At 51.7% G+C, this 16,303-nt stretch overlaps 1 protein-coding gene across 1 annotated transcript; it reads left to right on the top strand.

Moving 5' to 3' along the window:
- Positions 1-2,259: 2,259 nt before the first annotated feature.
- Positions 2,260-15,883, top strand: LOC309684070 (electroneutral sodium bicarbonate exchanger 1-like). Its single transcript, XM_082500032.1, has 23 exons — positions 2,260-2,380; positions 2,784-2,919; positions 3,111-3,271; positions 4,221-4,409; positions 4,556-4,665; positions 4,797-4,954; positions 5,326-5,413; positions 5,851-5,997; positions 6,162-6,253; positions 6,747-6,921; positions 7,056-7,189; positions 8,072-8,317; positions 8,420-8,525; positions 9,418-9,579; positions 10,286-10,399; positions 10,753-10,914; positions 11,509-11,760; positions 12,545-12,613; positions 13,873-14,046; positions 14,147-14,281; positions 14,697-14,794; positions 15,304-15,408; positions 15,727-15,883. Exons 1-22 carry the CDS (start codon positions 2,275-2,277, stop codon positions 15,389-15,391), a joined length of 3,102 nt encoding a protein of 1,033 aa, XP_082356158.1. The 5' UTR covers positions 2,260-2,274; the 3' UTR covers positions 15,392-15,408; positions 15,727-15,883.
- The last annotated feature ends 420 nt before the right edge of the window (positions 15,884-16,303 follow it).

The following is a 16,303-nucleotide window of genomic DNA, read 5'->3' as shown; positions in this document are numbered from 1 at the left end:
TAACACACTCAAGCTCGCTGTTGTATTTAAATTGCAATTTTATTTTAATTGTGATTGTATCTAAGTTGCGATTTAATTTAAATAGTGATTTAATTCAAATTGGGGTTTTATTTCGGTGGCAATTTTACTTAAATTGCGATTTAATTCAAATTGGTGTTTTACTTAAGTAACGATTTTACTAAAATTGCCATTTAAAGCTATTTGGTTAAGCCCCTTTTGTCCCGTGCCTTTTCTGAGGGTGGGGTTTGGGTTTTTGAGTTTTTTTTCCGGTAAATCTGGAGGGGAGTAGACACATTGCTAAGAAGGGATGGAGGGTGGTGGAGATCGGCGTGGGAGAGAGGACAGGAAAGCTACAGGCGTGTCATAATCCGGCTGCCGGGTGACGCGGGCGAGTGCCGGGAGATGGCAGGGAGGTCGCAGCAAGTCGGCTTTGAAATTAGTACTCGGGGGCCTGAAAAAGCTCATTCCCAGATGGGAACGTTTGTTCCTTTTGCTCATTAAATTAACTGGTGAGCGGGAGGTGTGAACTTCCCGAGCGTCGCTGCTGCGCAGTGGCAGGTGATGCCATTCAGTCGAAGCAGGGATTTGGGGGATAAAAAGCAGATTTCTGGTATTTTGCTCTTCTGTAAAGCGAAGTGTTTCCTGGAGGCCCTTTCAAAGTTGCAGTTGCAACTCGAGTGTGAGACGTGGTTGGGTTTTTAATTCTTTGAGCGTGGTAATCCCGGTGATGCCCTTCCCCAGCCCCCGGGGGCAAGGGGAGAAGAGAACTCCTGTAGTTCTCCTTCAGCTTTTAAGGCACAGATGCTCTTTGTGCAGCGCTGGCAGTGGTATTTCAGCCAAGGAGGGCATTAGCGCTCAGCCCTTGGCTTTTCTTTTGAGGAGAAAAACGCAGTTTTGTGTGGAAAGCAGGCTTGCAGCAAGAGAAGCCTGAGCCTGGTTGGGCTGAAGACGAAGCTTCACCCTTGCAGGTTCTTGAGGGCCTTTGGAGGTTGGTGGTGGCCATGTCCTGTGGCCAAGTGCCATCTAGTGAGTCCTGCAGGTATCACGTTTGGAGAATGAAACTGGCTGTGATCAAAAGTGTGGAGTTGGGTTCCCCCACCCCACCCCCAGTTTGGAAATCCCTTTTTTAATTTTAATTTTTCGACAGGAACCACAAGAACGAAGCAGGAGGTTTGGTTTTGGTTTGAAACACTCAACTGTCTCCCCTTTTAGTAAATCCTTCCAGACTCACGGTATATACAATACAGGTGACATTACAGGTGGTTTTATTTGGGTGTGGGAATAAAAACCTCCAAGTCCGTGTTTTTAGGGCTGTGCCTGGAGGAGGAGACACGCAGAGGTGTGATGCTCGTGGGCTCGCGTGGCCGCAGGGATGGGTGATGGCTGGGAGGATGTAAGGGAGCTCTCCTCACCTGGCCCCAACTTGTATCTTCTTCTCCTCACTAAACAGAGACACGACGAGGAGGCGGTGATTGACCAGGGAAGAACGAGCACCGTTGTCAATATTCACTATGAGAAGGAGGAGCTGGAAGGTGAGTCGGGAGAGGTGCCACCAGCCCCATGCGTTTTCCCGTTGCGCAAAGTCCCTGCCGCGTCCCGTGCTCAGCATACGCATCACCTGCAGCGAAACGTGGCGTGCTTCTAAATAAACAAGCACAGTTATTTTCACATTTTTTTTAATGTTATGGCTTTTAGACAGAGGGGAAAAAGCCCCCATGGCATCTGCGGTGTGAGCGTTGGCCACAGAGCTTGGTAATTCCCAGCTTGTGTTCTCAGAGGCTGCTCTTGGCTTGGAGAGGTCAGGAGAATAATTTGATGGCTGCAGACACAGGGCTGTGATTTTCTTTTTTTTTTTGTTCCAGACTTCATTATCACAGGACTGATTGGATCTCCTCTTGTTGCCTTGTGCCATACAAAGATTTTAAAAATAATTACCTTCTGTCGCTGCTTAATGAGCAGGTCTGAGTGTTGTCCAGCCGAAGCTGGAATTTTAGACAAGGGTTGATACTTTCAGGGCTCTTTTAGGTGACCCGGAGCCATCGCTTGTTGTTGCTCTGTTGTTGCAAAGTTAGAGTAAAACAGGCTTGGAAAAAGGGAGGGGTCTCTGACATTCAGGGATGCAGTGAAACTAAAATGAAGAGAAGTTGGTGTTTCCTCCTGGGATGGCTGCGCTGGTTTAGTCATGGCATCAGTGTCAACCATCTCCGCAATATTGGGAGTGATGAGAACGCTGCTTTTTTTGCAGGCCACCGCACCCTGTCCGTGGGTGTGCGGATGCCGCTGGTGAGGCAAAGCCACCGGCACCACCGACCCCACCGCCAGAAGCATCGGAAGAAGGAACGGGAGAAGGACTGTGCCCCGCTGGAGCAGGGCTACCACTGTAAGTCCCGCCGCAGCGTTCATGAGCCTCCTCGGGGCTGCGTGGGTGCCGGGGTCCTCTGCAAGCAGGTCCATGTGGCTGATTTGTTTGGTTTGCTGTTCTTCTGAGGGAAAGTGGCGTTATTTGGGAGGCAGTTGAAGGCATAATGGATTGAGGCTGGTCTTCCTTAGAGGGATCCTGCCATTAAAAATGGAAACATGGGGAAGGAAAGTGGCCCGTCCTTATGCAGAGGTGGAACAGATGGTTCTCCTTCTCCATGGCTCTGTGCAAGCCTGGCCAGATCCAGGGGAGAGAGGCCAGCCCAATATTTAGGGCTGAACTGGTGCCGATCGATGGCCACTTTGTGTGTGAGCGTGACGGGTCGAATGCAGGTGTGGTAACGGGATTTATCTTCTGCCCCCAGACACCCCATCCCAGCGGGTGCAGTTCATCCTCAGCACCGAGGAGGATGAGCAGCACGTTCCCCACCACTTGTTCACCGAGCTGGATGAGATCTTCCTGAAGGAGGGTGAAGATGCCGAGTGGAAGGAAACGGCAAGGTAAATCCCTGCTGCCAGCTGCGGTGGCGGCCGTGGGCTCTGCCTTCCGCTCTCCGGGACGTGAAGCTTTTGCAGCTGCAGGTGCCGATGCGCGGAGCCTTCTCCTCTTGCCGCCCCGTAGCTGCACCAAAGGGGTTGCAGAGCTGAGGCTATTTTCTTGCAACGGGGCTGATCGTGCCTGATGTCCGCAGGTGGCTGAAGTTTGAGGAGGACGTGGAAGATGGCGGCGAGCGCTGGAGCAAGCCCTACGTGGCCACGCTGTCCTTGCACAGCCTCTTTGAGCTGCGGAGCTGCATCATGAACGGGACAGTGCTGCTGGATGTTTGTGCCAACAGCATCGAAGAGATCGCAGGTACTGAGCGCACTGCGTCCCGCCGGGAACGGCCGAGCTCAATTTGCCGCGGTGCCCTTCACTCCCATATCAAGCCCTGCCCCAATGGCATGTCCTTTTCCAGAAGTCGCGCTGTGTTTTTAAATGGTGGGTTGTTTTTTGGATGTAGACTGGGTGTACAACAGTCACATCAGCTTTTTCTCCCAGTATGGGAGCCTTTTGAAAGCAATTTGTGGGGTCAGAGAGGCGATTAGAGAATATTCTCCGGCCAGAAGGGAGTGTCAGGGCTTGGCAGGCTGCTCTTAGGAACACGGAGTCTGCGTAAGAGCTGAACCTCCTTAAATAAACTACTTACTACAAGCTGTTTCCTCCCGTTCTTTGTTTTGTTTTTTTCCTATTGCCTTAACATCCAGGATTTAAGAGCTTTAAAGGCAGAGTTTATCTGGCAGGTGACCAAGCAGCATATTTCTGTGGGGAAGATAATTGAAGTTAATTGAAAAAGCAGCTTTGGAGAAATTATCTTTGACTGGCAGGTCTCCATTCAGCCCTTGCAAGAGCTGGAGAAGTCGGAGCCGTTCTTAGCACGTTTCTCCCCGGGCTTGGCAAATTGCAGTCGATGGGCAAAGGAAACTCTGGGAAAGTCTGTGCTAGAGATTGCTTATAATTTGTTGAAATGTGTCGAGTCTAGAGAGTCTGTCTAGAAACGCCAGATCGGGCAAAAAAATGTCATTATCTAGGATGGGGAATAATTATCTGAGCGGAGTGATGAATAAGCACTTTGATGATGGCTTTTAGCAACAGAGAATTCTTCCTTTCGCTGCAAAGGCTGAACTGCATTAAAACGTCTTGCTAAGCAAGGCTGAGCCCTCGTTAGGGTATCCTGCGTGGCGCAGCCTTCGCCGGGGGCTTGAGGGGTCGGGGCTTGGGGACTTTCTGCTCTGACGGCTTTGTTTCCTGTTGCCATCTCCAGATATGATCCTGGGCCAGCAAGAGCAGTCCGCAGAGTTTGATGAGCGCATGCGGGTGAAAGTTCGAGAAGTGCTTTTGAAGAAGCATCACCATCAGAACGAGAAGAAAAGAAACAACCTTCTCCCCATCGTCTGCTCATTTGCTGACATGAGCAAGAAGCAGTTAGACGTGCATCCCCTCGACAAGCCAGGTGAGGGTTCCTGCAGGGTTTGGTACCCGGTGAGGGTTTCTGCCAGGCTTTGGCACCAGGTGAAAGTTTCTGCAGGGCTTTGGCCCCATTAGACTTCTCCCGGCAAAGGAGAAGTGTCCCGATTGCTCCTTGCCTGTCTTTCTCAGTGTCTTTCTTTCTCCTCCCAACCCAAACACTCACTCCTCATCCATCTCCCACCACTGCAGAAGCTAAAAATGGGGTGAACCATGACAGCCATGCGATGGATCTAAGCAAGGTGAGACACTCGTAGCTTTCTTACACTTTTTGGCAAGATTTGCTCTTGCAAACTTGGCTGCAGAGTGTTCTGCAGAGTGCGGTGGGCTTTACTTTTGGGGTAATGGCCTGAAAATCCTTTGTCATGCCCAGGCGGAGCTGCGCTTCATGAAGAAAATTCCCACCGGGGCTGAAGCGTGCAGCGTGCTCGTAGGAGAGCTGGATTTCCTTCGCCAGCCCATCGTGGCATTTGTCCGCCTGAGCCCAGCTGTCCTCCTCTCGGGCATGATGGAAGTTCCCATCCCAACGAGGTCTGAATGAGAAGCGCAAAGTTTTTATTTAAAAAAAACACCACAACAAAACACTAAATTCATGCATCAGTTGGGCGTCCCAGGGGAACACAGCCAGTGGGAGCAAGCAGGTTTCTCCCACCCACATCTCCCTGCTTTCATTCCTCCCTTCCCTGCTGGAGCTTTTAAACCCATTGGCCAATTTTAATGAAAGTTGGTCCAAACCTCAAATTTGTGTTTGGTTTTGATGCGTTTCAAATTCATCACCGGAGTCGGTGAGCCTACACGTCCCCCCTGGAGCCACGCTCTGGGCTGGGAGCTCCCAGAGATTTCCTTGGGCGCCCTTTGAGTGAGGCCATGTTCTTCTCTCTCATTTTGGTTTTCTTGCCTAGGTTCCTGTTTGTTTTGCTTGGACCAGGAGGAAAAGCCCATCAGTACCACGAGATCGGCAGGTCCATGGCTACTATCATGACGGATGAGGTGTGACGAGATAAGAGATATCTCTGGGTCATTTTTTTGGGCTTTCTTCACCTCTCCCTGTGTCTGTAGTAGTGAGGAAGAGGGTTTGTTGTCTCTCTTAGCTGCCTGCAGGAGGCTAAAATCCCACCTGGGCTGCAGCCCGCGCCTCATCCTTCTCCCCAGGGTCCCCAGCATGCTGTCCCCAGTGGTGGCATTGCCAGGGCCAGTGAAACTTCTCCTCTTGAAGCAGAAGGCTGTGGTGTGCCATGGGGGACGGGAGCCTGGTGGAGATGGTTACAAATACTGTGATGCACAGATTTTTGCTTTGGGGGGAATATTTCCTGCCACTTCCAACAGGCGATTTGGGGGAAATGACCTTGCATTTAGCCAAGAGCTTATTGCACTGGTTAGGACATCCGAGATGGGTCATCCTCTCACCAGGTTGTCTCCTATGGCAGGTCTTCCACGATGTTGCCTATAAAGCCAAGAACCGGGCTGACCTGGTGGCTGGCATCGATGAGTTTCTGGATCAGGTCATGGTTTTGCCGCCAGGAGAGTGGGATCCCTCCATCCGAATTGAGCCCCCGAAAAACATCCCTTCGCAGGTGGGTGCTGCGGCAGAAGGAGGCACAATGGGGACGGGCAGGAGGGCAGCACGGCTGGGGGTGCTGCTCAGGGGCCCAAATTCACAGGTCACGTACCCAGCCCAAAAAGCAAACCAAGCCAGTGGCTGCAGAGACATATCTTTATCTTATTTCCATTTTAACAGGAAAAAAGGAAGGTGCCAGAAGCTCTTGATGACAGCGCTTCTCACAGCAAGCCGGAGAAACACAGCGGTCCTGAACTGGAGCGGACAGGAAGGTGTGAACTGAAATAGTTTAGTGGGGTGTTTTTCTGTTTGCCCCTAAAATCTGAGTGCGCACCTCCCTTCTAGCAGAGTTTTGGGGTTAACTGGGTCAGTGAAGGGGCTCCAGGTTACCAGCTTGGTCCCCTGGGCTGGGTGGGTGGGAGATTTGGGCAGCTGGGCTCAGCTGCAGTGTGGTTGCACAGAGGTTTTCTTGCTTTGGGGTGGAAGCAGATGTGTAAGTACCTCCAGGTAGAGCTCTGCTGCTTCTCAAAGTGAGGGACTGTTGCAATAAGAGGGGACGGGCTCTCAGGTTTGGTCTCCTTTTCTTTTTGTTGGAGGGGTTTTTTGTATGCCTCAGTTTCTACTGGGGCTAAAATGGGAGAAGGAGACTTCTTTTTAGCAACGGAAGTTACTCTGTGCTTGTGATTGTCCTTCCTCAGCCAAGAAAATTTAACGCTGTCTTCCACGAAAATGTTGGTTTGTTTTTTTTTTTTTTCCTTCCTCCAGGCTCTTTGGCGGTTTGATCCGGGATGTGAAGCGAAAAGCCCCCTGGTTCTGGAGTGACTTTCGGGATGGTCTGAGCCTGCAGTGTCTGGCGTCCTTCCTCTTCCTCTACTGTGCCTGCATGTCCCCCATCATCACCTTCGGGGGACTGCTGGGGGAGGCGACCAACGGCCACATAGTGAGCACCTCTCTCTGTTGGGTGGCACGGGGGAGGACAACACTCATGCAAAAGTCCTTGCTGCAGTGAATTTGCACTTGTTTTTTTCCCCCTAATGATTTAATTACTCACTGCTGCCTCTCTTCCCCGGACAGAGTGCCATGGAGTCGCTGCTGGGCGCATCCATGACCGGCGTGGTGTATTCCCTCTTTGCTGGCCAACCTCTCACCATCCTCGGCAGCACCGGCCCCGTCCTCGTGTTTGAGAAGATCCTCTACAAATTCTGCAAGTAAGGCTGGCTGCTGCGGCCAGGTGCTGCGAGCGCCTTCAGAAGGCAGGGATGGAGAAAAGATGTTTTTCTTAGTGGTAGTTGGTAGATTGAAGTTGTCTTCTGTGTCACAGACATCACGCGCTGCTGCTTTAGTATGTGACGGTGCAGGAGCCCTCAGTCTCTGAAGGATGGATGGGCGGTTCGGGGTTTTTAGGGTTAAAGTGAAAGAGCAGGAGGAGGAGAAACCACAAGGATGTGGATGCCCGAGCTGGGCTGCACAGGGAAGATGAGACAAATGACTCTGGTTTGGGAATGAGGGAAGATTTGCTTTCCTCTCAGTACAAACTCGGGCACTTTTTTGCATGATTTTTGCTGGAAGTGGAAATATATTTTACCCGCATATCCAAAGAGTTTTCTGGTGCAATGTTTTGATGATTTTTGAGAAAGCAGGAGCTTTTCATGCGAAATGGATATTTTCCATGAGTCTTTTTGTTGTGGCAGCTGTGATGGGAGATTAACCCCCCCTTATTGCAATTAAATTTATTATGAAGCCCCAACTTGCTGGCAGCAGGTAACTGGGTGCAAACCCAGCCGGTTTTGCTGTTAGGGCATCGGGGTGATGTGGGAGAACACCACCTTCCACAACAGGGACCTGACCTCAATTAGCCTCCGAGGCATTAACACAAGGTCATTGTTAAATAAGGATTAATTAGCCTCTCCTCCTGCTGGCCCACACCCTGTGCCGCAGCCCCGAGGCTGTCTGTCGTAGGACGTGGAAACTGCATTTACCATCCGCAGCCTTGACACGCTCCTGAATTGCTGCCGACTTTCCCTGAAGGAAGGCACCGCTCAGAGCCTCTTGCTGCCCTCTCCACCCTGCGTTTTCTTTTGCTTTCCCAGGGACTATGCGCTCTCTTATCTCTCTCTCCGGGCATGCATCGGGCTGTGGACCGCCTTCTTCTGCATAGTGCTGGTGGCCACCGATGCTAGCTCTTTGGTGTGCTACATCACCCGCTTCACCGAAGAAGCCTTCGCCTCCCTCATCTGCATCATCTTCATCTACGAGGCTCTGGAGAAGCTGAGTCACCTGCGAGTGACCTACCCTGTGCAGACGCACAGCAAGCTGGACTTCCTCACCATCTCCTAGTGGGTTTCTTCCTCCTAAAATGCCGCTGCCCCTTGGCAGGAGCTCAGGGCTGCACCTCCATCGCCTTCCCCTCACCCCTGTCTTGGCTTCTCTCCTCCCAGCTGTAAGTGTGAGGCACCGACCCATCCCAGCAACGAAACCCTGCAGTTCTGGGAGAGCACCAAGATCAATGTGTCTGGCATCACCTGGGAGAACCTCACGGTGACTGTAAGTGCCCCGAGTCACTGCTTCCTCGTGCCGCGGCCGTGGGGTCCAGGGGCACTGGCCTGGTGCAAAGCTCAGAGCCCTTCAGGTGATGATGGGCTTCCAACTGTGCCAGCGCTGCTCGGAAAAGTTGTTACTTCAGTCTAAGGTGTGGGTTTAACCCCCTTGGGCCTGGGAAGGAGAGTCCACCTCATCCCTGACATGGTGGGCAATAACTGTTATCCTCAGGACAGCGGTTCTGTCTGGGAGCAAGGTTCAGTGGGTGCTTTGGTTATTGGAGAAGTTGGAGGACTTAAGTTCATGCTTGAAGGCCATAATTAGCTTCCTTAATTGGTTCCTAGTAACTCCAGGCCTTGCTTTCTTACTCAGCGCTGTCTGAAGGTACGTGCATAAACTTGCATGTCTGAGCAGCCCCTTGGGCTGTTGTTGCTGGAAGCAGAGCTCAGGCACAGGGTGGGACACTCTTATGGACATCTTCACCCCCCTTGGCCGTGTCCTGTGAGCCCGCCCCTGGGAAGGGACAATTTGTCTCTTCTCCTTTCCTGTCACTGTTGTCTTAGCCCTCCTTCCCCGTTCCCTCTTTCACTCTCCCCAAGAGTTTCCAGTGTTTCCTTCCCCTCTGGTGTCTTCTTCATCCACGGTTACCTGCCGTTCAAGCAGAGGATGTGCCATAGGTCTGTGGTACGGTGTCCCATCACATCTCCTCTCTCCGCTGTCTGTGTAGTTCCATGTGTCACTTATTCAGCTGCTGTTGATTGTTAAATATAAATCTCCGCTGGCAGCAGCAGTCCCGAGGTCACAGATCTTGGAGCAAGATCCTCCAAACCCCCTAGTTATCCGAGGTTTCCTTGACGCATGTGCACTACCTTTGTGTCTTGATGCTCTGTTTCCCCAGGAATGTCGGTATTTGCATGGAGAGTTTCGTGGACCTGCCTGTGGACACGATGGCCCCTACACACCCGATGTCCTCTTCTGGTGCTGCATCCTCTTCTTCTCCACCTTTGTCCTGTCGGGCTTATTGAAGAAGTTTAAAACCAGCCGCTACTTCCCAACCAGAGTAGGTAGAAGACGGTGGCCAGCAGCAGTCTCCCCACTCATTTCCCAAAATGGCTTTCCCGGAGCACTAAGCAGTGTTTGCCACTGCTTGGTCAAACTGGGAAGTGTTGACCTTGAAGGCCAAACTTGGATGTCCCTCACTCATTTCCAGGAGTGCAAAACGATCGTAGCGTTTCCCACCTGCCTCGCGACCTGCCCCGGAGCGGTTTTTTTGCCCAGGCAGTGGGAAATCAGGTCTTCCAAAGTTGGTTGTTTGTTGTTTTTTCGTTTGTGTTTTTTTTTTCACCTTCTGTGCCCAAGGGGAAAGTTGATTCAAATGAGGAACTGCCATAGAAAAAGACACAAAAGACACTGTTTCTTCCTTTTGAGGAGTAAATGATGCCTCAGTGCTTTATTCCCATTGTAGCTGTGAGTGCAGCTGTAGTGGCAGACGTCTATTTCGTTATTTTTTAATATTTATTGGCTTTTTTTTTAAGGTTTGAATTTAAACCACCCTTTTCCACCTAATTAAACTTTTTTTATTGCCTGACACCAGATCTCGCAGGTACAAACACAGCAACAGCATCTAACTGAGGGATTTGGCTGCATGTCCTCAGAGTGGTGGGAATTTGTTAACCAGCCTTAATGCTGTTGATGTCTTTAACTTTTCCATCTCACGGTATGGCCCCGTTTGTGCTGTCCCTTTCAGCTCTGCTTTCTTGCCCCAGGTACGGTCCACAGTAAGTGACTTTGGTGTCTTCCTCACCATCGTCATCATGGTGCTCATTGACTTCCTGGTTGGGATCCCATCGCCGAAGCTCCACGTCCCCCACATGTTCAAGGTAATGGGGTGTTTTGGTGTGGAGCCACTTTCAGCTCTTGGGGATGCCACAAAGTGATGCTGGGACAGGACAGGGCTGAGTCTGGAGATGCTGGAGGTGTTACCATCTCCTCTTCCACCTCCGAATGCATCGTTTCCTTCTGGAAAGAAGACGCCAGCCCCAAAACTTGATGCCTACAGAAGTATCTATAGGTGCTTGCGACGAGGACACTGGCACTGCTGAACCCCGTAGGAGAGGGTGACATGAAGGCAGGGCCAGGAGATGAGGCGGCACAGCGATGGAGAGGAAAATCAAAGCCAGTGAAGTGGCTGGGCTGGGAGTTGATCCTGATGTGTGTTTTGGCTTTGTTGCAGCCTACCAGAGACGACCGCGGGTGGTTGGTCAACCCCATAGGGCCCAACCCTTGGTGGACGGTGTTGGCCGCGCCCATCCCAGCTCTGCTCTGCACCATCTTGATATTCATGGACCAGCAGATCACGGCTGTCATTGTCAACAGGAAGGAGCACAAGCTGAAGGTAAGGGGCTGCAAGAGCTGACCCCATCCCCACCCCACTCTGGGCTGCAGGTGTGGGGAGAAGCTCCTGTGCCAAGTGCTTTATGAAGGCGTTGGTTTGGGACAATGTCAGGCTGTGTGGCAGGATGCTCTGCTGGATTAGTGATGTCACAGGGAGCAAACGAGGGCAGTTCAGATGAGCAATCTTTTGGAGGAACAAATTAATTTTTGAGCACTATAGAAGCGTGTTTTTGTTTCACAACGCCAGCAGGTGCTGGGGGAACGAACTGTTTTGACGCGCTGCCAGGGATAACTCACGGTCACATCTTGCTTACAAGCAGTAGAAATTTCTTTATGAATGAAAATAGTCTGTTTGTTTGTTTGTTTGTTTGAGAAGTAGCTATTGCACAAACCTCCCAAATCCACTTGGTCTGAACTCCTGCCAGATTTTCACCAAAGGTGCTTGCGCAAAGACCAGATCCATCCTTATTTGTTGCCAATTCTTCTAAATTTTCAAGAGGGTGACTTGCGCCCGAGTAGGGTTTGAGTCTGAGTCGTGACGTTGTCCTCGCTCTTGTGCTGTGGGATGCTCTGTTCCTTGTTTTGCTGCCCACAGAAAGGATGCGGGTACCACCTGGACCTTTTCATGGTGGCCGTGATGCTCGGGGTGTGCTCCGTGATGGGGCTGCCCTGGTTTGTGGCTGCGACTGTCCTGTCCATCACCCACGTCAATAGCCTCAAAGTGGAGTCTGGCTGCTCAGCTCCAGGAGAACAACCCAAGTTTCTGGGGATACGAGAGCAGAGAGTCACCGGCTTGATGATCTTTGTGCTCATGGGCTGCTCTGTCTTCTTCACTTCGGTGTTAAAGGTAAGAGGAAAATGCAAAATGCCCAACAAGCGTGAGCTTTTTGGAGGTTATACAAAAACCATCCCCTCCCTCCAGGCCTGAGTAGGTGTGGAGCAGAGGAGGAGGCGATCCCAAACCTTGAGGCTTGGCCCATGGTGGGAACCAGCCTCAGTTACCCTTTCCACCAGTTTGGTGTCCTCGAGGCAAGCGAGCAGGACAACTGCTTTAATTCCCAGGTGTCTCTCAGGCCCACCTGTGTTTATGGGTTACGATGAAGCGGATTCAGACCAGTACACTGCTGTCTTTCAAGCAGGCAGCACCTTATGGGATGCAATTTGCTCCCCCAAATGCCTCCCAACAGCCGTTCCCAGTAGCTAAACACACCAAAATCATCCCCGTGGGCTTCCTTGTGTGTTCCTCCCACAAAGTCACCGCAGCTCTAGGCTAAAAGGAGGCACTTCGCTTTTGCGTGTTGCCACAAAAATGTGTAGAAATGATCTTCTGCCATCACAGAACGTGGTGTACAGTTTCATTGGTGAAATGACCTATTTTCCTCCAACCTTTCAGGAAAACGGGATTATTCTAATGAAACGTAACTCAGAAGCTCAGCCTAAAGCAGAGCATTCATTCACTCACTCGCACGCACAAAACCTCTACGGGTTAAGAGGTGACACTTCTCTAACCATGTGGAAACTGGAAAGCTTTAGGCAATTTTAGGCAGTGCCTCTAGAAGAAAGCAGTAATACTGAAAAAGCAATTAAAAAAATTAATTATTGCATTCTTTTTTTTTTTTTTAATTTCCCAGTTTATACCCATGCCTGTGCTTTATGGTGTCTTTCTCTACATGGGCGTGTCGTCGCTCAGAGGGATTCAGGTACGGACTCTTACAGCGTGCGGCTCCCTGCTGTGTCATCTCCAGAGAAGCAGGAAAAAAGCAGTGGTGTGGGAGAAAACCTCCCCAAAAGCAGGCAGTGAAAGTATTTTGTATAAGGAAAAGATTGGTGGGGGCACAGGAGGTACGTAGGGTGGGAGGACCAGGCAAGTTCAGCGCGCTCTGCGTCACGGTTTGGGACAGGGCAGTGTTTGGTGTGGTGAAAATGGGGGAATTCAGTGCAAAGCGAAGGCGATTTCTACTGCCGGTGGGAATCCTCACTGGGGGATTGAGTGGGCTGAGAAATGCCAAATAACAAACAGAAGAATAGAATATATTAAAAATATATTTTTATAGAAGAACAGGGAGGGGGGGTGAGATGGTCTGAGGAGGACCTGGGGGTGCGGACTGATGAGAAGCTCACCGTGAGCCGGCAATGCGCGATCACAGCCCAGAAGGCCGACCGCATCCTGGGCTGCATCAGCAGTGTGGCCGGCAGGGCGAGGGGGGATTGTGCCCTCTGCTGTGCTCTGCTCTGGGGAGACCCCCTGCAGTGCTGCCTCCAGCTTGGGGACCACAGCACAGGAGAGCCATGGACCTGGTGGAGCGGGGCCAGAGGAGGCCCCGGAGCTGCTGGGAGGGCTGGAGCCCCTCTGCTGGGAGGACAGTCTGGGAGAGTTGGGGGTGTTCAGCCTGGAGAAGAGAAGGCTCCGGGGAGTCCAGTGCCTAAAGGGGCTCCAGGAGAGCTGGGGAGGGACTCTGGATGAGGGAGGGGAGCGATGGGACGAGGGTGGATGGTTTGACACTGACAGAGGGCAGATTGAGATGAGATATCAGGGAGAAATTTTTCCCTGTGAGGGTGGTGAGGCACCCAGGTTGCCCTGAGAATCTGTGGCTGCCCCATGCCTGGAGGTGTTCAAGGCCAGGTTGGACGGGGCTTGGAGCAACCTGGGCTGGTGGGAGGTGTCCCTGCCCAGGGCAGGGGGTGGGACTGGATGATCTTCGAGGTCCCTTCCAACCTAAACCCTTCTGTGATTCTATAATAGAAGGACGTGGAATAATTGCAATTTGGTGGGCAGCTCTCATGGACACACTGGTTTATAGATGGAGCAAAGGGAAAACGGGTGCTGCTCCCGGGAGGAACAAAGTGGGATCCAGGATTTCTCACTGCACGCGAGATCCTGAAATCTCCTTCCACGTCCCAACAGGGCCGGAAACTTTCCGCATCCCCAAGGGGTAACTTTTCTGCTTTTATTTTGCAGTTCTTCGACCGCTTGAAGCTCTTTTGGATGCCGGCAAAACACCAGCCGGATTTCATCTACCTGCGGCACGTTCCCTTGCGGAAGGTGCATTTCTTCACCATGATCCAGCTCATCTGCCTCGTCCTGCTCTGGGCCATCAAGGTGTCCCGTGCTGCCATCATCTTTCCCATGATGGTAAGAGCCGGTGCCGCTCAGCAGCGGGACGTTTGCAGCGTCGGAGTGAGACGTAGCATCATCTCACACCTCACCCCCTCTTCCTTCTTATTTTGTGAAGGTTTTGGCTCTCGTGTTTGTCCGGAAAGTGATGGACTTCTGCTTCTCAAAGCGGGAGCTCAGCTTTTTGGATGACCTTATGCCAGAAAGCAGGAAGAAGTTGGCCGATGCCAAAAATGAAGCCAAAGAAGAAGAGGTGATGCTTGCTGGGTGCTCGGGGCTGGATGTCTCCCTCGGGCTCTGAGATTGCCTCTTTCCGTCACAGCTTCTCTTGAAATGTTGGGGGAAGATCTGAACTCAATAGAAATAGATCCTGACAGCCTGGATCCCGCATCATAACCTTGTTTTTCAAGTGTTAAGCTCACTGCTAATTTAATAGCGGTATAATTTTTAAAGGTGCCATTTATAATAAACATTATAATTATGATGGAAAGATTTGCTCATAAGGGTGGTTTTAACCCCCCCCAAAATGTTTGGAGTGAAAGGTCTTTCCCCGGCTGCGCTAACAGAAGGTCAGAAGGAGAGGGCAGCACGTGGGTTTTGCTGGGTGTTTAGTTTATCTCCACTTCGATCATAGACAGAGAACTTTGATTTGTCCCTTTTTATGTCAGGAGTCCCAGGAGATGATGGAAGCTGCTGCTGCAAACTCCGTTCGGCTGCAGCTGGGCAAGAGCAGCAGCGCGGATATCCCAAAGCCAAGCAGCGACAGGTAAAGCCCCACCAAGCAGCAGGACCCCCGGCAAGATTAGCCTGAAGGGGGTTGGCAGAATTTTCTCCACGTTTATCTTTGCTGAGCATCCCAGCGCCATGCACTCAGCTTGGCGGGAAGAGCAAATTTATGGGCAAGGCGGGCGGCAGAGCGCTGGCACAGCTGCCCAGAGAGGTGGGGGAGTCTCCCACTCGGGAGCCATTCCAAACCCGCCTGGAGGTGTCCTGTGCCACTGCTGTAGGTGCCCCTGCTCTGGCGGGGGTGGGACTGGGTGAGCTCCAGAGGGCCCTTCCAGCCCTGACCAGTCTGGGATTCTGTGCAGAGCCTTTGCACAGAGCTGTGGCTCTGCGGCTCTCCGGCTCGCCTTCCAAACCTCCTCCTCCCGCCCAACCCGCTGTGCTTATGCGCAGCTTTGGTTCTCCTCCCCCCCGTTCCTCTTGCTGGTGCTGATGCGCTGGGTGGCGTCAGTTCCCACAGTCACAGATTGCTGTCTCAAATATTTATTGCAGGACTGATCCTTCGGAGATTAATATCTCGGATGAGATACCAAAAACAACCGTGTGGAAGGCTCTCACTATGAGCACGGAAACAGTCTGAATTTGGGGAGGAAAGAGGTAAAGGATCGCGTGGGAACGTGGCTGTACTCCTTTGCGAGTGGTGGCATGTGCCTACGGCTTTTTTTTTTTTGCCGGCAATGCCGAGCAAGCGGCGAGGGCTGCGGCACACGAACCAGCTACTCTCTGCCGGTGCGGTCCCACGAGCGGGGCAACAGCCCCACTGATGACGCTCTCCCTCCTTTCCTCTCTCCTCCTTCCCCCCAACTCCAGTTTTCATGTTTAGGAATCTTGACTTTGAAGGAGAGGTGTGAGAACGTGACTCGGGGATGTGCCCACGCAGACATGGGCAGAAACCGCTTTTATTTTGTTTTCCAGTTGGCGGATTCCTCTTTAAGCCACGGCGATGGTTTCAGCTGTCCTTGGTGTGCTTCAGGCATTCCCTCTCCAGAGCAGCAAACTGAGGTGCACATCACAGTCAGTGAGAGTTCGGTGGTGTTCCGCCTCCGTGTGTTCGTGTGTGGGTTGTTGCCGTTTTGTAGAGGTAGAGGGACTGCTGCCGCTTCATCCTTCAGTGCTATTTTTTTAATATCTCACTCCTCTTCTGTTTCTCTTTCTTTTGTTCCCCAAAAATAAACTCTGAATGTTTCTGTTGTATGTGATGCATTCTCCACTTTCTTCTTCATCGCGACCAGGTTCTCGGGTCTGGTTTGGGGTCCTGCCTTCAGTTCGCCCTTCTGTCTCTCCCTGGCAGGAGAGGGATGCCCTCCGTGGCGGGGCAGCGCGGAGCACCCAAGCGGTTGGGCCGAGGCGAAGGAAAAGCATTTGCTCCCTGCGCTCCAGTTTTACATTGGAGTTTTATGGGAATTTTTGTTTGTTTGTTTGTTTGTTTGATGATAATTATTTTTCTTGTTTCAGCTCTGCCGTCAGCCTGGAAGCTGCAAAAGGCAGAAAC

This window comes from Vanellus vanellus, assembly GCF_965231255.1.
Source record: "Vanellus vanellus genome assembly, contig: HAP1_SCAFFOLD_269, whole genome shotgun sequence".
Lineage (NCBI taxonomy): Eukaryota > Metazoa > Chordata > Aves > Charadriiformes > Charadriidae > Vanellus > Vanellus vanellus.
This window is presented reverse-complemented; position numbering and strand designations above follow the sequence as displayed.

Excerpts from the sequence above, each read along its gene's own strand:
- LOC309684070 (XM_082500032.1), top strand. The coding sequence starts at position 2,275 with ATGCCGCTGGTGAGGCAAAGCCACCGGCACCACCGACCCCACCGCCAG. Across the intron at positions 10,915-11,508 it reads GGAAGGAGCACAAGCTGAAG|AAAGGATGCGGGTACCACCT; the intron begins GTAAGGGGCTGC and ends TGCTGCCCACAG. Across the intron at positions 12,614-13,872 it reads CGTCGCTCAGAGGGATTCAG|TTCTTCGACCGCTTGAAGCT; the intron begins GTACGGACTCTT and ends TTTATTTTGCAG.